A 26343-nucleotide genomic window follows, 5' to 3' on the forward strand; every position below is an offset into this window, starting at 1 on the left:
CCTTCTTCACACAAAGGCAATCACACCTGCGACCAAAACATTGTTTTAACCTTTATTTAACCAGGTAGGCCAGTGGAGAACAAGTTCTCATTTACAACTGCGACCTGGCCAAGATAAAGCAACGCAGTGCGACACAAACTACACAGAGTTACACATGGGATAAACAAACGTACAGTCAATAACACAATAGAAAAGTCTATATACAGTGTGTGCAAAAGTAGTAAGATTAGGGAGGTAAGGCAATTAATAGGCCATAGTGGCGAAATGCACAACCTCAATCCAAGATCACCCATAATGAAGCACCAACTCAAGGACATAGGCCTACACTACAGTACAGTTTTATCCGTAAATTGTGGAGAGAACTTCCCATACAGCTATGTATTCCTTCACTATTATTAAAACCATGGTTTGAACAAAATACTTTAGCTTATTGTGTACTGAGTATGAATGAATGAAGTCTGTTTCTCGACATCAATTGTCAGTTTTCCTCAAAATACACCAATAAAGTGGTCTACTCGGCAATAAAAATAGAACTTTGAGTTTATTAAACCAATCTGTGCTTCAGAATAAATGTGTTTCCTTCATTTTCTAAACGGGACGTTTTTTTGTTTGTTGAAGAAGCCCCTTTGCCATTTACTATCTCCAAGGCAATTAAAAATAAACTTTCATCCCATCAAATGTAAAATTACATGGTTTTAAAGTCTATGATTGGAATAAGTCACCAACATTCAAGGCTTTAAACATATCGTAAATAATAATTGCAAACTGCAGGCAGGTTGTTGAGCATCCCAGAATGATTGATGACGCGAGTTAACATAGAAACACGAGAATTGCACCGACTCGAGCCTATTTCATAATTATGACTGGTTAAGTTTATGTTAATAATAATTCGATAAAAAGTGCTATATGTTATTTTGAAAGTATAACAACTTACCAAAACATGGATCCACCCCTGCAGCAGCCGATGCTTCATCTCCAACGTTCTTCTATTTTACAACATTTCCATAGAAGTTATTACAAATAACGGAGCGGAGGTGTACAGCTTCGCATCTGGAAACAATGCATCATCGGCTACATAACGGAAATACCACTCTTCCGAAAAACACGACTTTCAGCAGCATGTTTACTTTGTAACCATCCCGTCACCCAATTCTGACACTCCAACATACGATGCAGCAGTAACAATTTAATAACAGAAAGAAAAGAAAGTGAAGAGCAGCCCACTGTTCTTGACATGCGGAATTTTTTCACATAGGGGGTGCTTCTGAGTCTTGAACAGTAGAGCAGGAGTGATGGGTGTGTGAAAGCCCCACCCCAGTGACATTCAAATAAAAACGACCTTATGGATATTAATTTGCTAATCAGCCATTGACAGCTTATGTAATTAACGGTTTGTGAACTTCGTGAACAACAGTATGAGTTAAAGACATGGCAGGCACACCTTTTTAAAAGTGGTGTGCAAAGTCTAAACAATCTAGTGGATAAAGTTACTTTGAAACACAACCCTGTGAAATGGATACCTTGCTGTTACCCGGACAATAGGCAGATTCTGATCCCAGGATCACTGACCAAGATGATGAGACAAAACACCCGCAGCCAAAAACTTGTACTTACACATTTTTTCTCTCAATATAACAGAAGCATATACCTATTTAATTGTTATAACTGTCAAAAAAAAAAAAAAAGCTACAACAGAGGAGAGCTGATTATTAAAAGTCTTGAGTTCTGCTCCCTCCCAAATTCAACCTGTGAGTTCCACTCAGTATCAGGTCTGAGATCAAAGGGATAGCAAAGGCTTAGCAGTTCATTACCTAAATTAACCCTTCTAATCACGAGTTAGATTATCATTGTAATTCATCAAATCTAGAAGTTGGAATTGAATCTAGACAAATCTCAAAAGGTTGACATTAAACAGTCCAAAAACAACTGCATTCGAATCCCATCCCAAATGGCATTTAGGTAGAGAACTGTCCATTGACTTGTCACCTTGTTAGCCCTTTCTCTCTCCCGTCACTCAGTCCAATATGTCAGTTATGTCTGCCTCTCTCTCTGTAGGCGTTACGGCCAGGTCCTTCTGGAGCTTCTCTGTGCCTTCGGCCATCAGCTGGCAGGCAACCTTGTGTTTGGACCAATGCTTCACCTGGCATTCCCTACAAGGACAGAGCAACAACACGTATAATCTCATTCAGCTGTACAATGTAGAACCTCCTGAACCAAGGGGTGCTAATAAAACCAATGGCTTTTTCATTGTCTTTGGAGTACATCTTTTGTTGCAAGACTAGTAAGAGATTCACAATAAAAGTGGCAGCACCATTCTCTTGATATTTATTTAAGGAGGTGCATTTCCCTGTATAGTGTTTCACTGTAACCAGTCTTACCTCTGGCAGTACCATTCTCTCTGGCAGCGGGAGCATCTCTTCGAAGCCTCGGCCCCACAGGCTCCACACTTGGGCTTCTCAGGGATCAAACTCTCCATCACATCCAGGTTATAGGTCTGGGCCAGTCTAGACAAAGATGATTCAAAAACAGTATAGATTGTAACAGAGACAGAAAGGTCCACATTTGTACGTCTCAACCCCATCCAATGTTAAATTCTCCCTTAAAGACTTTGGTCTCATTCAGTCTCTTTACTAATAACACCAGGCTGAGTATTACCTGAGTGCTTGCTGTCTCAGGTCCTTCTCCGAGGGGTTGAACGTTTCCTTCACTTGGTACTTGGCAATGGCCTTCCACTTCCCCGTATTGTCCCGCATAATGTTGTTCCACATCTCTGGAATCTACCAGTAAAAGGACGGTATTTATTTGTATGACAGTAATTCATTGTGTTCCCGTATGCACATGTTCCTGTGTGTGCGCGTGCGTGTTCCTTGTGTGTGTGTTCCTCACCTGTTCCAAGATGAGGTCTTTCTTTGGAGGGGCAGGGTCTGTGACAGTGAGGTGACTGAGGAAGCGCTGGAGCTCCACCAGGTTGGGCAGCTGGTCAATTAACACCTCCGTCAGGAAACCTCGTAACTACACACAAAATATAATGGGTGATTTTCTGACATTTCATAGTTTAAGTTTCAGTTTGAGTTGGACTTTTATTGTACTCGGGTCTGCATGGTGTTCTGCTTGATAGACCACCTACGCTATCCTGCACAGAGTTCTCAGAGATCACAATGCTATCCTCACATACAGTCAAGGAGATACAATCATGGTAATAACAGTAATAGGAAACACCTGAGTCAAAACAGCAGCTGGATACCTCATCTATCTCCTAATCGGAGGGGAGATCAGATACGATTTGAGTCACTGACGTGATCTTCCTGTCCGGGTTGGCGCTCCCATTGGGTTCGTGCCGTGGGGGAGATCTTCATGGGCTATACTCAGCCTTGTCTCAGGGTTGTAAGTTGGTGGTCTGTTGATATCCCTCTAGTGGTGTGGGGGCTGTGCTTTGGCAAAGGGTTATATCCTGCCTGGTTGGCCCTGTCCGGGGGTATCGTTGGACGGAGCCACAGTGTCTTCCGACCCCTCCTGTCTCAGCCTCCAGTATTTATGCTGCAATAGTTTGTGTCAGGGGGCTAGGGTCAGTCTGTTATATCTGGAGTATTTCTCCTGTCTTATCCGGTGTCCTGTGTGAATTTAAGCATGCTCCCTCTAATTCTCTCCCTTTCCCTCTCCCTCCCAGAGGACCTGAGCCCTGGGACCATGCTTCAGGACTACTTGGCCTGATGACTCCTTGTTGTCCCCAGTCCACCTGGTCGTGCTGCTGCTCCAGTTTCAACTGTTCTGCCTGCTGCTATGGAACTCTCACTCTCTCTACTGCAACGGCTGTCTCTAACTCTGAATGTTCGGCTATGAAAAGCCAACTGACATTTACTCCTGAGGTGCTGACCTGTTGAACCCTCTACAACCACTGTGATTATTATTATTTGACCCTGCTGGTCATCTATGAACGTTTGAACATCTTGGCCATGTACTGTTATAATCTCCATCCGGCACAGTCAGAAGAGGACTGGCCAGCCCTCAGAGCCGGGTTCCTGTCTAGGTTTCTTCCTAGGTTCCTGCCTTTCTAGGGAGTTTTTCCTAGCCACTGTGCTTCTACATCTGGATTGCTTGCTATTTGAGGTTTTAGGCTGGGTTTCTGTATAGCACTTGGCTGATGTAAAAAGGGCTTTATAAATACATTTGATTAATTGATAATGATCTGGCACAGATATTTTTCCTGAGCTATAGATTTGACCATTAGGTTTTAGAAGCCACTATAGTCAGAAGTGCCAGTACTGGCTGAGGCTACTGTACCTTTAAGAGCTGGTTCTTGTTGAAGTTATTGAAGTCATATTTCCTTTGGCAGTCTTCCTTCAGCACCAGGTTGTACAGAGCAATCCAGACTTGGCCGTCCAATTTAGTCATCTTTAGACGGTCTTCAGATGGAACTTTCTGCCATTTTCCATTCATGTACTTCTCCATCGCGCCTGTAGAGGGAGACAAAGGACAGGTAATGAGGGATAGGTTGGGCTACTTACTACATTTTACATTTTAGTAGACACTCTTATCCAGACCAACTTACAGTAGTGAGTGCATACAGTTTCATACTTTTTCGTACTGGTCACCAGTGGGAATCGAACACACAACCCTGGCATTGCAAGCGCCATGCTCTACCAACTGAGCCACACAGGACCTAGCAATGGTCATCATAGTGGTTAAAAGGTTTTATTTTTTTATTTTTTTATGCAACAGTTGGACAATGAATGAAGACATTCCAAACGTTTAAAATGTTTATAATCCGCAGATATTGACTGAATTATAGCGCATAAAACATTATACTGGCACGGACAAATAATGAAATGGAGTTCAGTGATTTTGGTGGGAATTATTTCTTAGAATGCACTCATATACACAGTACCAATGAGTAGGTGTGTCCAAACTTTTGACTGGTACTGTACATTTAATTATTGTATTAGGTATTTTTTACCCTACCAGCACTCACCTGCTCTGTCTACCCTACCAGCACTCACCTGCTCCGTCTACCCTACCAGCACTCACCTGCTCTGTCTACCCTACCAGCACTCACCTGCTCCGTCTACCCTACCAGCACTCACCTGCTCCGTCTACCCTACCAGCACTCACCTGCTCCGTCTACCCTACCAGCACTCACCTGCTCCGTCTACCCTACCAGCACTCACCTGCTCCGTCTACCCTACCAGCACTCACCTGCTCCGTCTACCCTACCAGCACTCACCTGCTCCGTCTACCCTACCCTACCAGCACTCACCTGCTCCGTCTACCCTACCAGCACAGCACTCACCTGCTCTGTCTACCCTACCAGCACAGCACTCACCTGCTCTGTCTACCCTACCAGCACAGCACTCACCTGCTCTGTCTACCCTACCAGCACAACACTCACCTGCTCTGTCTACCCTACCAGCACAGCACTCACCTGCTCTGTCTACCCTACCAGCACAGCACTCACCTGCTCTGTCTACCCTACCAGCACTCACCTGCTCTGTCTACCCTACCAGCACTCACCTGCTCTGTCTACCCTTCCCGGGCACTCACCTGCTCTGTCTACCCTACCAGCACTCACCTGCTCTGTCTACCCTTCCCGGGCACTCACCTGCTCTGTCTACCCTTCCAGCACTCACCCGCTCCGTCTACCCTACCAGCACTCACCTGCTCTGTCTACCCTACCAGCACTCACCTGCTCTGTCTACCCTTCCCGGGCACTCACCTGCTCTGTCTACCCTACCAGCACTCACCTGCTCTGTCTACCCTACCAGCACTCACCTGCTCTGTCTACCCTACCCTACCAGCACTCACCTGCTCTGTCTACCCTTCCAGCACTCACCTGCTCCGTCTACCCTACCAGCACTCACCTGCTCTGTCTACCCTACCAGCACTCACCTGCTCTGTCTACCCTACCAGCACTCACCTGATCTGTCTACCCTACCAGCACTCACCTGCTCTGTCTACCCTACCAGCACTCACCTGCTCTGTCTACCCTACCAGCACTCACCTGATCTGTCTACTCTACCAGCACTCACCTGCACTGTCTAGACTGCTTCATTGTTGTCAAGTTCTCTTGCATAATTCAACAAGTGTGTCAATAGCAAAATACACTCAAGATTAAAAATCAACATACTTGGCTCTAGATTATACAAAACATACACTATTTGCGAAATCAGACATAATATCACTATAATCCAAGTGTTCATTTTCTGAAGTTGCTTTCATTTCAACGCATCTATTTTGTAAAAATGTCAACTGTATTCAATTATTATTCAACTCCACAAAAAATGAACACTCATCAAAATAAAGTGATCTTTCTTCTCTTTCTTGTGATGTAAGTGTGGAGACGGTGTGTTAAAACCCAGACTAAGCTTTAGCCTTCTTATAGATTCAACAGAAATCCAATGTCTCCCATTGAGCCCATTTCAGCCATTACCAGGGTGTGCTTGACAGGTCTTTACAAACATTTAAGAGACAAGTGGATTTTGCACCCCTCAAACACAGGAAATATATGGCTGAAAAATACAGATCCTCAGGTGGGCGTGGCACGTACATTACTACTACTACACTGTAACAACTAGGCTATGTAGGTAAAAAGATGGCCATTGTTTTGATATAATCATATTATCCCATAGAGGGGGTTACGTGGAAATTGTATGATCCATTTTGTCAATTTGCATGAATACACATTCAGTGACCAACCTGCAGAATAGCGACTCCAGGGACTGTGCTGTACCAGCTGTACCAGCACGCAGGGCAGGTTATGGGTGCACAGCATCCTATTGATCACACTGATACTGTGTGTGAGAGAGAAATCACAAACAATACATTTCACCACATGACAGAATTGCTTATTTTTTTTTGATAGCATGTAAGGTATTTGAAAAATGATATGTGAATGCTAAATTTCCCACCTGTCAGTATGGTCAGTGATGTAGCGCAGGACAGACAGAGCCTTGAGGGAAATTTCAAACTCTAATGCTGCATTCTGACCCTGCAAATCCTGCATCAGACACACAGCACAACAGAACATTTACAATCCACACCACTGACCAAAGTAAATCCACCATCCTGACTTGCAATGGCCTGACTCTAATGTTGTAGCTGGAACCCAGACAGCTCCTGTAAAGAGGAATCCACCCTGTACCTGTATAGAGGATGAGTCTCCACTCTCTGTGTGACTGAGTCGGTCCTGGGTTGGGGTGTCATCCCTGGATGCTCTGCTGGCCAGAAGGGTTAGTTTGCGGTGGCAGTAGTCCACCAGGTCCAGGACTGAGTCGTCTGCTGCCTCACAGGAGTCCTGTAACCAACACATACAGACACTAAATGTATTTAGGACATACTGTAGCCTATGTGATGTCTGAAATAGACATTGCATACATTGTGCTGGTACTGAGGCAAGTGTTCAAATAAGTTCTCACCTTGTGAAACATAATTGTCTCAAGCAGGTTGATGATTGTAGCCTCATGGTGAATCTGTAGATGAGAAGGGAGAGGCTGAAATGAGATGGAAACTTCTAGGGGGTGTACAGTAGGGTGACCATTGTGCAGGACAGTCCCATATTTTGGCCCTTTGCCCCGCGACCAAACAAATATGTCCCACATTTTATTAACAACTTAAAACACCACTAAATTCATCCCGTATTTCAGTCAGACTTCCTATTCATTTGATGAGAATTGACACGTCTTTTGCAGTCACATTGTAAAACAGTTAGGAAGGGAGATTTATCTCAGGATTGTTTGAAGCAGCAGTGAAAATGTTGAATGAGCAACTAATGAGCATGGAGTCTCATAATTTTAATGAAATGACCTTATATATTTCAGTCTAATAAGGCTATTTACTTACTTTTGTAAGACTTCGTTAGAAGCACCCTTTTTGTAAGTAGTTGAACTTGAAGAAGAGGACAGTTAGCTGGAATTTAGCCAGAAAGAATGACAAATGTGATTGGTTGAGGATATAACATTGGCCTACATCAAGATATAGGCTATGTGATGTGGTAAACACTTCTCCAATGGTTGTTGAGATCTGATATTCTTCACAGCTCAAGATGAGACGTAGGCCAATGTCATATCGTCAACCAATCACATGTCAAATCCTTTCGGCCAAAATTCTAGCTAAACTTGAAGAGACCGCTCGGTGCAGTGGGATTTTGGTGCTGCACATTTTTTTTATTCTTCTAGGTTACACTGTTCTGCAAAATCCTCCCATTGTCCAGATTTGGGTATTTTAAATATGGTCACCCTTGTGTATATGCACTGCTGTTGTACCTTGTACATGTTGTACCTGTACAGTGCATTCGGAAAGTATTCAGATCCCTTGACTTTTTCCACATTTTGTTACGTTACAGCCTTATTCTAAAATTGATTAAATAATTTTCCCCCTCATCAATCTAGACACAATACCCCATAATGACAAAGGGAAAACAGGTTATTAGGCATTATTACAAATTTATAAAAAATAAATAAAAAAACAGAAACACCTTACTTACATAAGTATTCAGACCATTTACTCAGTACTTTGTTGAAAAATCTTTGGCAGTAATGGGGTCTGAATATTTTTGTCAGAGCGGATGGTCGGGGGACGGAACATAATTATAATAATTTGTACACTGAAAATTGACCACAACTAAGTCCAAACAGATTGTATTTTAAAATAAATAATTTCATACCTTATTTACTGTACATTGAGGCACGATCACATCTCTTTTTTATTCGTGGGAATACTTTAGAACAGATTTCCTATTCCTGGACATTTTTGTATTATTATTTTTTTTAACCCAAAACGAAATATCTCCCCTCTTACATCCCCCATGGTATTTGCACTCACCACCATGTACAGAGGAAAGGTGCTCTTCGGATTGAAGTCTTGGAGTTGACAGAAAATAGGAAACACCTTCTGTTTCCAAAGCTCTACTAGAATCATCTCATGGACCAGGGTGGGAATCTAGGGTGAAAAAAGGTGTTCAATCAATTACCTGTTTACATGTTCAGTAACCTGTGCAGTATCTTTTGGTCCATAAAAAAAACAGAGACGACATAACACACCTGTACAGGTGACATCTAACCTAGCATTATAGAAGACGGTTATAACCTTTCCCAGTGACACAAGGAGCTCCTTGACGTACTCGTCCTGAGTGGCTGAAGCGTTCAATATCGCCTGCATGTTGAGTTTCTCTATGTACTCATGTTGTCTGAACCACCTGGCAATGAAATAAAAAGCAATGAATGGAATACCGCAGCCACGAATCTGAAAAAGCGCGAGATAGACTGCAACTTTTGTCTAGCTGGCATTATCATCAGAGATGGTCTTTGCTATTAGCTAGCTAGCTAGTACAGTAAGTTATCTAACGTAGCTCCTACTAGTAAGACATACTGCACCTTGGAGAGCCAATGTCCCTGAGTGAGAATGTTTCCAGATTTTGGACATATCCTTCTGCCTCTCCGGGAAAAATAACAGAGGTTTCCATATCCTCGACAATAAATGTTTGTACCAAAAAAAGGCTGAGTTGAGAGAAAGTGTGGAGACTGAGGCAGTTTGACGCGCTAACTCACTTTACATGCCGATACCAAAAGGTTGGCATGGTTACTGGATACATACGCATGCGCATTACAGACAACATGACCACAACAGACAGAGCGGTACAAAAAGATCCCCGAAGTAAGCCTAGGCAGAGAGGAAGAGGCGAAGGTGGGCAATAATAATCTTTAGACTAGGTGGTAAGGTGTGCAAGATAAACAGTCAGACAGTGGGTGACGACGAAATTGCATCTTTATTATTGCAAGGAGTGGGTATATACAGTAGTTTTTGCACAATTAATAAATAAGTATACTGTTCTTCGTTTTGTGGTCTTTATAACTTCTTCCATTCATTGTTCTGAATGAAACTATCCCACAACAATGATTGCTTCAAGAGTCTGGATGGAAAAACCTGAAGATAAGTGAGCTTGGTGACATACTGGTAGTATAAAAATATCTACATGTCTTAGCCTTTGAATACACATATATTTTCCAGAAGATTTCCAGTGATAGGAAGAAGTCACTTTATGGCATCTTTGGCCGCGGTTGCTTCACTTGGTCTCTCCTGGACAGCAGCCTTTCGTGTCCATCAGATGGGAGACGAGCAAGAGGCTCATGTTTTCGTACAATGGGACCTCATGTGGCTCTGTCTGTCTTTGTTTGAGAGGGGGCTTGCTCTATCTGCATCAAAGTCTGTGTAGTTGGGTATCACTTCCAGCACACAATGATGTTTGGGTCATTCTCCAAACGCTCGTCCAGCTCTTTGTAGCTCATTCCTGCAGAGACAGTAAAGGGTACTGCCATGAGAGACCACTGAGTATAGACATATTTATCAAAATACTTATCCAGTCCCCTGTAATGATTCATCCTCCTAGACACACTCGTCATCACTATAAAACCATTCATCTTGTGTCCAGCCATCAGAAATGCCTTCAAAATGTACCTGTCTTGCAGCAGATTTCATCGTAACTATGGCAACCAGTGTAAAGGCGTGGTGGGCGGCTCCTTTCGTCTCGGGTCACCTTAACAGGATACTTCTGCAGCCGGCGAATTAGAGCCCTCATCACATGATATCAACAACAACACTATTCTGTGCACTTCTCTGCATAAATATGCATACAATACTTCGTGGTCCATGTCACCCACATAAACATCATGAGATAACATGGAGGATTGATGGCTCACCACTCATCTACCCTCTGCACCTGCTGCGAGTAGCGGGGGCAAAGATCGCGAACTGTGGTGCATGGAGTCAGACCGCAGTACAGCTGGAACACATCCCTTAAACAGGCTCTCTTCTGTCCTGAAACATAAACAGCATAAGTTATCATACACTGACTGTAACAAATTCAAACTCTTTCTGACTACAACTTCCCAAACTGATTGTTACCTTGCTTGGTGACATAGCTGAGACACTCCGCCTGAATGGACCTGTCATCTATCAGGCTCTGGACTTAGGGGTTGTGCAGTACACGTTGGAGTACTGGAAAGAAAGCATACTATGAGTCAACAGGACTGTACACACAAACACATTTCACATGAAGAAGACACATTATGTAAAGAAGGTATCATTGCTGAGGGTTTTAATACCTGAAATATTGACACCAAGGTTACAACACCATAATACCTGTAAAAAGAAAACTTGTAGAATCTATTCCATGGTTTCATCTATTCCATGGTTTCATAAGGAAATGTTTCATTTTCTGTTGCATCATATTACCAGTTTCAAACTACTCACAGTAAATTCTGTACGGCGAACCGGACTAGATTAAGTTCAACATCCGCTTCTGCAGATATCATCTGGATATGCCTGAACCTACCAACGTAGGCCAGGATCAACAATAAAATTCAACACATTTTTAACCAAATCTTCATCTGTGCTTTAATCGGAGACAGTTTCATGATGACATTACACGAAGTATAGACAGACCATTGTTTCTCTGAAACCCTTGATGTGATGTCAGCCACACTCGTTACTGTAGGTATGCTCTCAGGTTAGACCATGACTCTCAGTTCCATTACATTACACATAAAAGTTATTGGACGAAGGCGTCGACTGTAGGGGGGAGTTTTGTTAAGAGCGCGATGCTCGGTCTGAACATTAGCATAAGCATGAGGGCCTTATCTTTCATATCAGCGTGAAATAATTGTAAAATAACAAAATGTTAAATTGATACACACCTTTATAAGGAAAGGGTTCCCACACGGCCATATTTTCATTTTACAGCCCTTGTTTACGGAAAAAAAGCGGAAGAAAGAGTAGACTACCTGTGCTAATTAGCCATCTGGATCTCCTAACACCTGTGTGTAAACGGAAAACAGACGCCGCAAACATGATGTCACTGAAAAATACTGTTGGCTACAAATGTGTTAAAAACGGTTAAAACAGTGTACAGTAAGTGTGTATTTTGCATTTGTGAAATTATTTAGAAGTGATATGAAAGTTGACACAGTACAAAAAAAGTATGAATGTATGTACTTGTAAGTCGCTCTGGATAAGAGCGTCTGCTAAATGACTTAAATGTAAATGTAAATGTAAAGTAGAGCGATTTATGTTTCTTGAACAGTACCTCAATTGAGAATGGATTCACGTTTTGATGGATTATTTGGCTGTTTTGGCTTCCAGAGCCAATTCGCCCTTCAAACAGAGCCTGTAAGGTCCTTGGACTAAGAAGTAACGTTAGGCTCCTTTAGTCCAACATTGGGCTAGCTTTCACTATGGATGCGTGTATCTGTGTGAGCTGCTATCAGTGTGCTGGTAGGCCTACCTGTTGAGTGGTGAGATCCCACTGTGATTTGATGAAGTGGTCTTTGCACTGAGTGAAGACAGGCACATCGTACCCCTGCACGATCAGAGGGTCCCTGCGCTGCTCAATCAGCTTCAGGTTGATTGTATTGGACTCACCTGAATAAGAGGGAGGGAAGAAGCATGTGTGAGACTGAGATTTCGGGGTTTGACCTTTAAACGATTGTCTCACAAATTGCAAATGCAAACACATACCGATGGGTAAGGTGTAGGCTCCGGTAGCATTGAGCTCCTCTAACAACGTGGACAAAATGGGTAGCAGTTTCTGTTAGCTCTCCTCATTCGATATGAACCCACTCTCCAGCTGCAAAATAAATAGAAACATCAATACTTTGTTCTGTATATATCCTATATGACACTCAGACCTAATAATGTTTTAGAAAATAGCACTAGCCTCCCGGGAGACACTAACCTCCAGTGTTGTGAGGTACCCAGAGAGCTTCTTGACAATCGGCTCAAGGTCACAGGTCTTGGTCCGTGCGTCACACACAAGTCCGAGGTTAAAGAGTAGAGCATTGCGGCTGTACTTCTTGTGCTCAATGCACACTGGACAACCAATTAACTTCTCCATGGCTGTTCTACACCAATCAACGAGGAGAGATAAGAGACCTTAATCATAAAAGTGCAGTGCAGGAATAACAAGCATATAAATAGAAACATCAATACTTTGTTCTGTATATATCCTATATGACACTCAGACCTAATAATGTTTTAGAAAATAGCACTAGCCTCCCGGGAGACACTAACCTCCAGTGTTGTGAGGTACCCAGAGAGCTTCTTGACAATCGGCTCAAGGGCACAGGTCTTGGTCCGTGCGTCACACACAAGTCCGAGGTTAAAGAGGAGAGATAAGAGACCTTAATCATAAAAGTGCAGTTCTGCAGTTCTGGTTTGGTAATGATGTACACCTGTTCTGTGTCAAAGTACTCCTCTGGAACCTGGGGAGGATAGAACACAGCACAAAGATGTGACTGAGGTCAAAGTGGCTGGACACTCATTGCAAAACCTGTCCACAAAACATACTGTACAGTGTACACCCACCCACCTGGTAGGTAATCTTTGGTCCCAGTGTCGGGTGAAACTCACAAAAAAATATACAATCTATTCGACTCATCCCCATGAAGACGTGGTTGCTAACAGCACTTTAAACTTTAGCTATCTAGCTGCAGTAGTAAACAAAGAAGGAAAGCAACTCCAACTGCTTGAATCTCTCGGGAAACCCGGAACATGTGAATGCTCAAGTGAAGATAAGGGTTGTTGTTGTTTACAGTCTACAGTACTCTAGCCAGCTATCTCTAGCTGACTTAACACTTGATGAAATGTAAAGCCTACAACTGAGTCATCTTGTATTTCCTTGCAAATGACGACCCATCTGTTCAAATGTCATTCCAAAAATATATCAACGCGTAGAAAGTACCAACTACATATAATTGAACAAATGGTATGCTAGCTATGTGGCTAGTCGGAACTAGGAAACTCGGAAATGTCTGACTTGGTAACAACAACCTTAACCAGAGAGGACGAGAGAGACTGAACTCGATGGAAAATCTGTCTCTCTCCAGCAGGTGGCGTTTTTTCCGTTGTTTCAACCACCAAGCAAGGAGTTTTTGTATTTTATTAACAACAAATCAATACAGAAAATACATGGGGGAATAAGTATATGTAAATAATATACAAAGGACAATTGGGCTAGGGGATACAATATCACATTACACAAGGACCTTAAGGGACATACATACACGTATAATTCCAACAGCTTTTTTGTTAGTAAAGTATTTTATTGTCTTAAAATATAGTTCAATTTCTTTTTGTAAGGTAAGAACGTGGTGTTTTGTTTGTAAATTTACATTTGTGAATATGAAATTTGGCCAAAAGAATAATGAAATTAATTACATAAAATTGTTTCAACTTATTTCTATCATAGGTAAAGAATCCAAGCAGTACATCTCTCCACAATAGTGTAAAATCTTCATAAATGTGTTAAATTATAAATCTACCACTGTTTCCTTACATGAATGCAATGCCAAAAAATATGCAACACCGTTTCTAGGTGGTCATTGCAAAAGGTACAATTTGAGTTTGTTTTTCTTAAACTTCTTCATATAGTGGTTCCAGGATAATATTTATGAATAATTTTAAAGGAAACTTCCTTAATTTTGTTAACAAGTAGGTATGTGTATGGCAACATTCAAACTTTTTTCCAACAGATATTATCAATAAAACCGTTCCAATAAGGCATGAAATAAGGTTTGTATCGCTCAGTTGTTGAATGGACCAAAAGAGAAACAAATCTTTCCTACTGATGAGTCAACATGGTTAATGGAAGGTAGGTTCTGAGGGTCAGGTCTTTACACGTTCCTGAATAATAAAGCAACACCTGAGGGAATGGCATCTAAAACAATTGCAAAATCTTTAGGTGTTACAGGGATCTTGTAAAGTGATAATGATTCCTTATAACTAAGTAAAAAACCCTCTGCATTTACAAGTTGGCTCCCCAAAAGGATATTATTTCGGAACCAATATTCTAAAAACAAAAAAGTATTCTTATACAATATATCCCGATTATTCCATATATAATATCTGTGTGGAGAAAAATTATGCTTATAAATTAAGGACCATGACAAGAAAACCTGCCGATGAAAAGCAGAGTTTCACTGGAACTTTGTCAATATTATAATTGCAAACCAACATGAAGTAAAGGCCACCAAAAGTAGAGAAGACATGATGAGGAATAAAATTCCACATAGAAGTGGGTCTTCTTAGGAATTGTTTTATCAAATTGATCATAAAAGTATTATTTAAGGTAGTAAAGTCCAGAAAATTCAGCCCACCATACTCATAAGTGTTCATTACTATAACGTTTCAGGTAAGACCCAAATGCAGACTGTGTTGAAGTAACAATGTTTTTTACAGCAACAGGGGCAGGCAAATGACAGGTCAAGGCAGGCAGGGGTCGATAATCCAGAGTGGTGGGGCAAAGGTACAGGACGGCAGGCAGGCTCAGGGTCAGGTCAGGCAGAGGTCGGTAATCCAGAGTAGGGGCAAAGTAACAGGACGGAAGGCAGGCACAGGGTCAGGGGCAAGCAGAGTGGTCAGGCAGGCGGGCTCAGAGTCGGGACAGGCAAGGGTCAAAACCAGGGGGGGCGAGAAAAAGAGAGACTAGGGAAAAGCAGGAGCTGAGACAAAACGCTGATTGACTTGACAAATAAGACGAACTTGCAACAAACAGAGAACACAGGTATAAATACACAGGGGATAATGGGGAAGATGGGCGACACCTGGAGGGAGGTGAAGACAATCCCAAGGACAGGTGAAACAGATCAGGGCGTGACAATTACAACAGTTTTCCTAATGTAATGGGTACGGTTTCTCAACAGAAAGTTGAAAAGCATCTGGTCTATCTGCTTGCATATTTTACCGTCAAAATTAAAAGATTGAGCACCATATATTAGTCAAGAGATACATTTAGCCTTAGTTATTAGGACTCTTCCTTTTAAAGATAAGTCCCTCTGTAGCCATTGATTTAGCTTCTTCTGGGGTTTTTTAATAAGAGGGTTAATTGAATAAGCCTCTAGACTTCTGATCCTTAGTAATGGTTATACCTAAATATGTTAAGTCCTTCTTTCACTGGAATACCATAATATGAAGGTGTCACACAATCTTTGACAGCCATGAGTTCACATTTATTCATGTTAAGATATAGACCAGATGCTTTGGAAAAGGATTGTATCACATTGATTGATATGGGACTTTGGTTAACGTCTTTCAGAAAAAGTGTAGTATTGTCAGCCAGCTGGCTTATAATAATTTCTTTACCAACTATGGAAATACCTTGTACAAGACAATTATTTAAATAATTTGTAAGAAGTTGGGTGATTAATAAAAACAGATACGGAGAGATAGGACGACCTTGCCTAATTCCTCTCTTTAACTCAAATGTAGGTGAGGTGCCATGTTTCAGTTTGATAGAGTTGTTACCATTTGTATAGAGAGTCTTAATAGCCGTACAGAAAAAAATCCCCAAAGCCAAATTTCTCAAGGGGGTGGAAGAGGAACTGATGCTAAACTGTTTCAAATGCTTTATAAAAATCAAAAAAATTTAATTACGCTCTCCTCGGTTATTAGGTCTGAGTAGTCAAGTATGTCTAATACTAGTCTGATATTGTTAGAAATATGTTTGTTCCACATAAAGCCAAACTGTGTTTCATCAACAGTTCATCAACAGCTCTTCAACCAATCGCTGCCCGCACCCGCCCGCCTGACTAGCGTCACTACTCTGGATGGTTCTGACTTAGAATATGTGTACAAGTACAAATACCTAGGTGTCTGGTTAGACTGTAAACTCTCCTTCCAGACTCACATTAAGCATCTCCAATCCAAAATTAAATCTAGAATCGGCTTCCTATTTCACAACAAAGCCTCCTTCACTCATGCTGCCAAACATACCCTCGTAAAACTGACTATCCTACTGATCCTTGACTTCGGCGATGTCATTTACAAAATAGCCTCCAACACTCTACTCAGCAAATTGGATGTAGTCTATCACAGTGCCATCCGATTTGTCACTAAAGCTCCATATACTACCCACCACTGCGACCTGTATGCTCTCGTTGGCTGGCCCTTGCTACATATCCGTCGCCAAACCCACTGGCTCCAGGTCATCTATAAGTCTTTCCTAAGTAAATCCCCGTCTTGTCTCAGCTCACTGGTCACCATAGCAACACCCACCCGTAGCACGCGCTCCAGCAGGTATATTTCACTGGTCATCCCCAAAGCCAACACCTCTTTTGGCCGCCTTTCCTTCCAGTTCTCTGCTGCCAATGACTGGAACAAACTGCAAAAGTCACTAAAGCTGGAGACATATCTCCCTCACTATCTATAAGCATCAGCTGTCAGAGCAGCTTACCGATCACAGCCCATCTGTAAATAGCCCACTAAACTACCTCATCCCCATATTGTTATTTTTTCGCTCTTTTGCACCCCAGTATCTCTACTTGTACATCATCATCTGCACATCTATCACTCCAGAGTTAATGCTAAATTGTAATTATTTCACCACTATGGCCTATTTATTGCCTTACCTCCCTAATCTTACTACATTTGCACACACTGTATATATATTTTTCTATTGTGTTATTGACTGTATGTTTTTGTATCCCTGTAAGGGGTGCATACTGGCGGCAGAGAAGTCAGACGCAGGAGAGCAAAAACGGTGTTTCCAACGGCGCAGTTCAATACTAAAAACCACCGGAAAACAGAACAATCAATAAATGGGTACATAACCCGACACACACCAGAACTAACGTGCACAAGCACTTACAATAAACAATACCGGACAAGGACATTGGGGGAACAGAGGGTTAAATACACAACATATAATTGATGGAATTGAAACCAGGTGTGTGGGAAGATGGCTAGAAGACCGGTGACATCGACCGCTGAACGTCTCCCGAATAAGGAGAGGGACCGACTTCGGAGGAAGTCGTGACAATCCCATGTGTAACTCTGTGTTGTTGTTTTTGTCACACTGCTTTGCTTTATCTTGGCCAGGTCGCAGTTGTAAATGAAAACTTGTTCTCAACTGGCCTACCTAGTTAAAAAAAATGTTTTTAAATATATATATTTCACCTTTATTTAACCAGGTAGGCTAGTTGAGAACAAGTTCTCATTTACAACTGTGACTTGGCCAAGATAAAGCAAAGCAGTGTGACACAGACAACAACACAGAGTTACACATGTAATAAACAATAAACAAGCCAATAACACAATAAACAAGTCAATGACACAGTAGAAAAAAAAGAAAGTCTTTATACAGTGTGTGCCAAAGGCATAAGGTAGGCAATAAATAGGCCATGGTGGCGAATAATTACAATTTAGCAGATTAACACTGGAGTGATAAATGAGCAGATGATGATGTGCAAGTAGAGATACTGGTGTGCAAAAGAGCAGAAAAGTAAATAAAAACAGTATGGGGATGAGGTAGGTAGATTGGGTGGGCTATTTACAGATGGACTATGTACAGCTGCAGCGATTGGTTAGCTGCTCAGATAGCTGATGTTTAAAGTTGGTGAGGGAAATATGCTACGGGTGGGTGTTGTTATCGTGACCAGTGAGCTGAGATAAGGCGGAGCTTTACCTAGCATAGATTTATAGATAACCTGGAGCCAGTGGGTCTGGCGACGAATATGTAGCGAGGGCCAGCCGACTAGAGCGTACAAGTCGCAGTGGTGGGTGGTATAAGATGATTTGGTAACAAAACGGATGGCACTGTGATAGACTGCATCCAGTTTGCTGAGTAGAGTTTTGGAAGCTATTTTGTAGATGACATCGTCGAAGTCGAGGATCGGTAGGATAGTCAATTTTACTAGGGTAAGTTTGGCGGCGTGAGTGAAGGAGGCTTTGTTGCGAAATAGAAAGCCGATTCAAGATTTGATTTTGGATTGGAGATGTTTAATATGAGTCTGGAAGGAGAGTTTACAGTCTAGCCAGACACCTAGGTATTTATAGTTGTCCACATATTCTAGGTCGGAACCGTCCAGGGTGGTGATGCTAGTCGGGCGGGCGGGTGCGGGCAGCGAACGGTTGAAAAGCATGCATTTGGTTTTACTAGGGTTTAAGAGCAGATGGAGGCCACGGAAGGAGTGTTGTATGGCATTGAAGCTCGTTTGGAGGTTAGTTAGCACAGTGTCCAAAGAGGGGCCAGAAGTATACAGAATGGTGTCGTCTGCGTAGAGGTGGATCAGGGAATCTCCCGCAGCAAGAGCGACATCATTGATATATACAGAGAAAAGAGTCGGCCCGAGAATTGAACCCTGTGGTACCTCCATAGAGACTTCCAGAGGTCCGGACAACATGCCCTCCGATTTGACACACTGAACTCTGTCTGCAAAGTAGTTGGTGAACCAGGCGAGGCAGTCATTAGAGAAACCAAGGCTATTGAATCTGTCGATAAGAATACGGTGATTGACAGAGTCGAAAGCCTTGGCCAGGTCGATGAAGACGGCTGCACAGTGCTGTCTTTAATCGATGGCAGTTAGGATATCGTTTAGGACCTTGAGCGTGGCTGAGGTGCACCCGTGACCGGCTCGGAAACCGGATTGCACAGCGGAGAAGGTACGGTGGGATTCGAAATGGTCAGTGATCTGTTCATTAACCTCTTGACGCTAGAGGTCAGATGATTTTTTTTTTTCAGATATTCTACGATCAGGTCCAGATCGTAGAATATGCATATAATTTACAGATTAGGATAGAAAACACTCCAAAGTTTCCAAAACTGTCAAAATATTGTCTGTGAGTATAAACAAAACTGATTCTGCAGGCGAAAACCTGAGGAAATCTAACCCGGAAGTTATTTTTTTATTTTTTTTTATCTGTGTTTCCTTGCCGTCTTTCTTCCATTTAAAGGGGTATCAACCAGATTCCTTTTCCAATGGCTTCCTTCCTGCGCGCGAGAAGGGTAGCTCTCCATTTTCTTTCTCTCTTTTATTGAATAGGTTACGGTCCGGTTGAAATATCGATTATGTTTGTTAAAAACAACCTGAGGATTGATTATAAAAAACATTTGACATGTTTCTACAAACATTACGGATACTTTTTGGAATTTTTGTCGAACGGAACGAGGCTTTGGTTTTCTGAACATATCGCGCAACCCAAATGGCGTTTTTTTGTTATAAAAGTAATATTTATCGAACAAAAATAACATTTATTGTGTAACTGGGAGTCTCGTGAGTGCAAACATCCGAAGATTATCAAAGGTAAGCGATTAATTTGATTGCTTTTCTGACTTTCGTGACCATGCTAATTTTGGGCTAGCTGTTCTAGCATTGATTGATACACTCACAAAAGCTTGGATTGCTTTCGCTGCAAAGCATATTTTCAAAATCTGACACGATAGGTGGATTAACAACAAGCTAAGCTGTGTTTTGATATATTTCACTTGTGATTGCATGATTATAAATATTTTTAGTAATATTTTGCGCCCTGCAATTCAGCGGTTGTTTAGGAAAATGATCCCGCTAAAGGGATCCGTAGCGCAGAGAAGTTAACTTGGCTTTCGAAGATTTTAGATAGGCAGGGCAGGATGGATATAGGTCTGTAACAGTTTGGGTCTAGGGTGTCACCCCCTTTGAAGAGGGGGATGACCGCGGCAGCTTTCCAATCTTTAGGGATCTCGGACGATACGAAAGAGAGGTTGAACAGGCTGGTAATAGGGGTTGCAACAATGGCGGCGGATAGTTTTAGAAAGAGAGGGTCCAGACTGTCTAGCCCAGCTGATCTGTACGGGTCCAGGTTTTGCAGCTCTTTCAGAACATCTGCTGGGGAGGCTCGGGCGAGTAGCTGCGGGGGGGGGGGGGGGGGGGGGGCTACCTAAGTATGGTTCCCAATCAACGATAGACAGCTGTCCCTGATTGGGAACCATACCCGGCCAAAACATAGAAACACAAAATCATAGAAAACAAAACATAGAATGCCCACCCCACATCACACCCTGACCTAACCAAATAGAGAAATAAAACGGCTCTCTAAGGTCAGGGCGTGACAGTTCTAGTGTTCTGATTTAATAAAATATCATGAACACGTACGACGCTGAGCTTTGGTCCACTTCTTCTTCATCAGAAGAGTGTGACAGAACTACCCACCACAAATGGACCAAGCAGTGTGGTAAGGAGGAGCAGCGTTTTTTGGACTCATGGACTTGGGAGGAAATCCTGGACGGTAAGGGACCCTGGAGGCAGGCTGGGGAATATCGCCGTCCTAAGGAGGAATTAAATGCAGCGAAGGACGAGCGGCGACGGTATGAGGAGGCAAGTCATCAAAGCAGGCACGTGAGGCAGCCCCCCCAAAACAGGCACACGGGGAGATAGGCGGAGTCAGGTTATAGACCTGAGCCAACTCCCCGTGCTTACCGCGGGGAGCGAGTGACCGGGCAGGCACCGTGTTATGTGGGAAAGCGCACAGTTTCTCCGGTGCGCATGCACAGCCCGGTGCGCTCGGAGCCAGCTCTCCGTAAGTACCACGCTAGAGTGGGCATCCAGCCAGGGCGGATTGTGCCAGCTCAGCGCTCTTGGTCTCCGGTGCGCCGTTTTGGCCCAGGGTATCCTGCGCCATCTCTGCTCACTGTGTCTCCGGTGCGCTGTGACTGCTCAGTGCGTCCTATGCCTGCGCTCCGCCCGTGCCGGGCTAAAGTGGGCATTCAGCCAAGAGGAGAGGTGCAAGTGGTTAGCACCAGATCTCCAGTGCTCCCCCACAGCCCGGTTCGACCTGTGCCTGCGCTCTGGAGGTGCCGGGCTAAAGTGGGCATTCAGCTGGGAAGAGTGGTGCCAGGGATACGCACCAGATCTCCAGTGCTTCCCTACAGCCAGGTCCGTCCAGTGCCTCCTCCAAGGACCAATACGCTCCAAAATGTGGTGTGGTTCAATGATAACCCTGACATTTTGCGAAGGCGGAGCTGAATCAAATCAAATGTTATTTGTCACATGCGGCGAATACAACAAGTGTGGACCTTACAGTGAAATGCTTACTTACAAGCCCTTAACCAACAATGCAGTTTAGAGAAAAATACCTAAAAAATAAATAAATAAAAGAAACAAATAATTAAAGAGCAGCAGTAAAATAACAATATACAATGGGTACCGGTACAGAGTCATTGTACCCGTCAGGATGCTCTCGATGGTGCAGCTGTAGAACCTTTTGAGGATCTGAGGACCTATGCCAAATCTATTCAGTCTCCTGAGGGGGAATAGGTTTTGTCGTGCCCTCTTCACGACTGTCTTGGTGTGCTTGCACCATGTTAGTTTGTTGGTGATGTGGACGCCAAGGAACTTGAAGCTCTCAACCTGCTCGACTACAGCCCCATCTATGAGGATGGGGGCGTGCTCGGTCCTCCTTTTCCTGTAGTCCACAATCATTTCCTTTGTCTTGATCACATTGAGGGAGAGGTTGTTATCCTTGCACCACATGGTCAGGTCTCTGACCTCTTCCCTATAGGCTGTCTTGTCGTAGTTGGTGATCAGGCCTACCACTGTTGTGTCATCAGCAAACTTAATGATGGTGTTGGAAGAAAACTTAATGTCGTGCCTGGCCGTGCAGTCATGAGTGAACAGGGAGTACAGGAGGGGACTGAGCATGCACCCCTGAGGTTCCCCCGTGTTGAGGATCAGCGTGGCGGATGTGTTGTTACCTACCCTTACCACCTGGGAGCGGCCCGTCAGAAAGTCCAGGATCCATTTGCAGAGGAAGGTGTTTAGTCCCAGGGTCCTTAGCTAAGTGATGAGCTTTGAGGGCACTATGGTGTTGAACACTGAGCTTTTGTCACGAATATCACCGAAGGTGGCTCCCATTCCCGTTCGGGTCTACTAGCTGCCACCGATCCCTCTTTTCCCTTTTCGTTTGGTTTTGTCTAATTGTTTTCACCTGTTCCTTGTTGGGGTTTTTGGGTTGGGGTTATTTAAGTTAGGTTAGCCCGCTTGTGTTTGTGTGGGCTTGTTAATGTTTATGTTAGAGGTGTACTCTGATTATTGTTGGGTTTTCGCTGTCCTGATTTACCAGTTGCACTTGGGTTTGGTATGTTACGCCTGTATTCGGCGTCACCCATTGTACGTGTTCCTGTTTTGGACATTAAAGCGTTTTTTCCCAGATACTTCTGCTCTCTGCGCCTGACTCCACACCCATCCTCTTCGAGCGTTACAGCTTTGTCAATGAATAGCATTCTCACATAGGTGTTCCTTTTGTCCAGGTGTGAAAGTGCAGTGTGGAGTGCAATAGTGATTGAATCATCTGTGGATCTGTTGGGCGGTATGCAAATTAGAGTGGATCTAGGGTTTCTGGGATAATGGTGTTGATGTGAGCCATGACAAAGCCTTTCAAAGCACTTCATGGCTACAGACGTGAGTGCTACGGGTCGATAGTCATTTAGGCAGGTTACCTTAGTGTTCTTGAGTGGCCGAGACTGATACAGGCGCGAACAGCTGTGTTGGCTATGCATCAATTCAGGTTACTAGACTTTTCAGGTCATAACACTTTTTGATGTTTCATAAGTGATGTCTCTTTGCATTTAACAAATGACACTGTTAGGATGCCGGAATTGTTTTAGTAGTAGTTGGAAAAGGAATAGTAACTGAAGTCTGGACACTGACTATAGGTCTCACATGTAGCCTATTATAATAATAACTCTGAATTGTGTTCCTCGCAGTAAAATTATAGACCAATTGTTAATTTTGTCTTGGGAACAGGAGTGGAGAAATATTATGCCTTTCTTTCAGTATTTTGAGAATGCGATTGTGTGCTTTTTGTCCTGTTGTGTAGCATAAACGTGCAATTTCTTTCAAGCTGAGAGTATTCCATTTTCAACCAGAAAATATGCATCCAACACCAACTGAAATACCATCAGAAACATGTTGGATCGTTTTCACAGCTTTTCATTTCCTTTAAACCAGTCACTGATATCATTTGGAAATCTCCCTGGTCCTTAAACGTCCTCGCTCCATGAGAGAAGCAGAAATGAAAGAGAAAACTTTACCGATGTCAACTAGATTGTTGATGATGCGTTGATCATTCTATCGATTTATGACATATTCTGGTGAGCAAGGCTTTACTTAGTGTTCAAGGCGAACATCAAGTAATGACAAAAGAGAAGCTGCATGCATCTAATTATAGACAAGTTTTCTAACAAATAGCCAACCAAATGTCGGAAATAATAAGCAGAGAAATATCTAAATGAGGCTTAAAACTTTTACCATACCCCCTGTCGTTGAGCCGGCCTTGAGTATTGTGTGCAGGTAGCCTACATGAGGCTTTTGAAGTAATTGTTTGGAAGCATCATCATGACTGATTGTGTTTATACCCCATTGAAAGGTAGACCCACACATAAATCAAATCAAACTTTATTTGTCACATGCGCCGAATGGAATAAATGGGAGGTCCTACACGTGGAATAAATTACATCTACTTTGACCACTGGTTATGGTTAAGGTGAGGGCAAAGGTTAAGGGTTTAAATGGAATGGAATGGAGTCAAACATGTGGTTTCCATTTTTGAGTTTGACACCGTTCCATGAATTCCATTCCAGCCATTACAATGAGCCCATCCTCCTATACCTCCTCCCACCAGCCTCCTGTGGGTTGGAGAGCAACCGTACTGTCGGTTTTCACTATACCCTAATCTAGCACACCAGATTCTAATAATTAGCTGGTTGATAAATTGAATCAGGTTAGTTACAACTGGGGTTGGAGCGAAAACCTAAAGGAGGGTAGTTCTCCAGGAACAGGGTTGGCAACCCATGCTTTAGCCTTACTGCAAATGTCCCCATTGAAATGAGCAGGATGCAAGACAGCCAAATACAGTATCTACGCATGTGCACAGGTTTGGTTCATGCTGTTCACAGTGTGGTAACCAGGGCACCAAAACAGTGGAGAAGTTGAGCCTCGTGCTTCAATGCACTTAGTTGCAGTGGAAATTGACCCAACATGCTTACGTTCTGCATCTACGTCATATCGCTGACCAGTGGCACCTGTTTTGCATGTTATTTTAGCATTAATACGTGTCACATATCAGTTTGCAAACAATGTAAAAACAAATATTAAATCGTTGAGTTAATAAAGCTGCATGCATTGTTCTCTTTTTTGCTTTCTTGAGAAAGGCTTCTCCAAAATGTAGGTGTTTCAGCCTAGCCACAGATAAAATGACATCAAATCATGCTATATATACAGTAGCTTTGATTGGACTGATCATGTCAATATCATACTTTCAAAATCTTATCTAGCACGCTAGCAGTCATCAACATGAATTAAGTAGACAATCTACTGGCAAATCCTTTTCAATCCTTGTCATATGAAGAGAAATAATGAAGAGAAATTATAAATAAAACATTACACAACAAGTTGCAAATTCAACAATGAGTGATTTGGAAGAAATCAGTGGCTAACTGCAAGCATTGCAAAGTAATCATCTTGGCCATGTTCTGTTATAATCTCCACCCGGCACAGCCAGAAGAGGACTGGCCACCCCTCATAGCCTGGTTCCTCTCTAGGTTTCTTCCTAGGTTTTGGCCTTTCTAGGGAGTTCTTCCAAGCCACCGTGCTTCTACACCTGCATTGCTTGCTGTTTGGGGTTTTAGGCTGGGTTTCTGTACAGCACTTTGAGATATCAGCTGATGTAAGAAGGGCTATATAAATAAATTTGATTTGATTTGATTAATCACTAGCCTGCTATTCAGTGGAGTGGGTGTGTGGTCCCAAGTCTGGGTTTAAGGGTCTCTTTTCCTAGCTTAAAAGGAAAAACATTCAACATTGGCCATGCTGTCAATCCAGCATGACTTCTGCCACGCTCAAAACAACTGGAAACTCTGAACTGGCAAATCTGACTTCAGTGAATGCAAGACAACTGGGAACTCTGAAAAAAACGAGCTCCGACTGGGAAAATGCGTTTTGAAAGGTCATCCAACTCGGAATTGCACGTCAGGAACTCAGGCCTCTTTCTAGAGCTCTGACGTGAAGATCACTGATATCATCATGATTCGACCTTGTTTGTCTTGAAAGCACCATACATCCAGAGGATGCCAGACTTTGATGACAAAGTTTGATGACAGAATTTGCACACGAAGGAACGCCGTGCCACCTTCCTGTCCAAGTGAGCACAGCACAACAAGGGGAGTCCAAAAATGTCCTCTATGCTGCTGCATAAATTATGCAATATGCCAGGAAGATATGTATACTGTCTGCAGCTAAGAAAGTAATATTAAGTGTATGTTGTGTAGTAAGCTGTTAGTAGCCCATGTGCCTCACCCTATAATTTGGTCACATTTCACCTCATAATTTCATCTACTGTTCTGACTTGGTGGTGCACATGTAGGGTGCACATGTAGCCTGTAGCCTGTTTTAGAGAAATGTAATCATTGAATGTTGTAAGAGCTTTCATTGTCTGCTTATATGCCCTTTTTATTTATCCTATGGTTCTGGCTTGGTTTACAGAGAGAACACTGTAAGAATTCAGTATTCGTGTTCTGAATTCTGTCGCTGTACATTTCAAAAGTGCTGA

General features: G+C 42.8%; 1 protein-coding gene and 1 pseudogene across 1 annotated transcript; both read right to left on the reverse strand.

Annotated features, from left to right (window-relative positions):
• Positions 1 to 1735: 1735 nt before the first annotated feature.
• zmynd10 (zinc finger, MYND-type containing 10) lies at positions 1736 to 9457 on the reverse strand. Its single transcript, XM_039016681.1, has 12 exons — positions 9366 to 9457; positions 9079 to 9187; positions 8815 to 8931; positions 7410 to 7463; positions 7136 to 7288; positions 6903 to 6991; positions 6691 to 6785; positions 4282 to 4454; positions 2887 to 3012; positions 2656 to 2777; positions 2379 to 2504; positions 1736 to 2150 (listed from the first exon to the last, which is right to left on the reverse strand). Exons 1-12 carry the CDS (start codon positions 9452 to 9454, stop codon positions 2015 to 2017), a joined length of 1389 nt encoding a protein of 462 aa, XP_038872609.1. The 5' UTR covers positions 9455 to 9457; the 3' UTR covers positions 1736 to 2014.
• Positions 9458 to 9747: 290 nt separating this feature from the next.
• On the reverse strand, positions 9748 to 13791 carry LOC120065626 (annotated as a pseudogene).
• Positions 13792 to 26343: the final 12552 nt, after the last annotated feature.

This window comes from Salvelinus namaycush, chromosome 20, assembly GCF_016432855.1.
Source record: "Salvelinus namaycush isolate Seneca chromosome 20, SaNama_1.0, whole genome shotgun sequence".
NCBI lineage: Eukaryota > Metazoa > Chordata > Actinopteri > Salmoniformes > Salmonidae > Salvelinus > Salvelinus namaycush.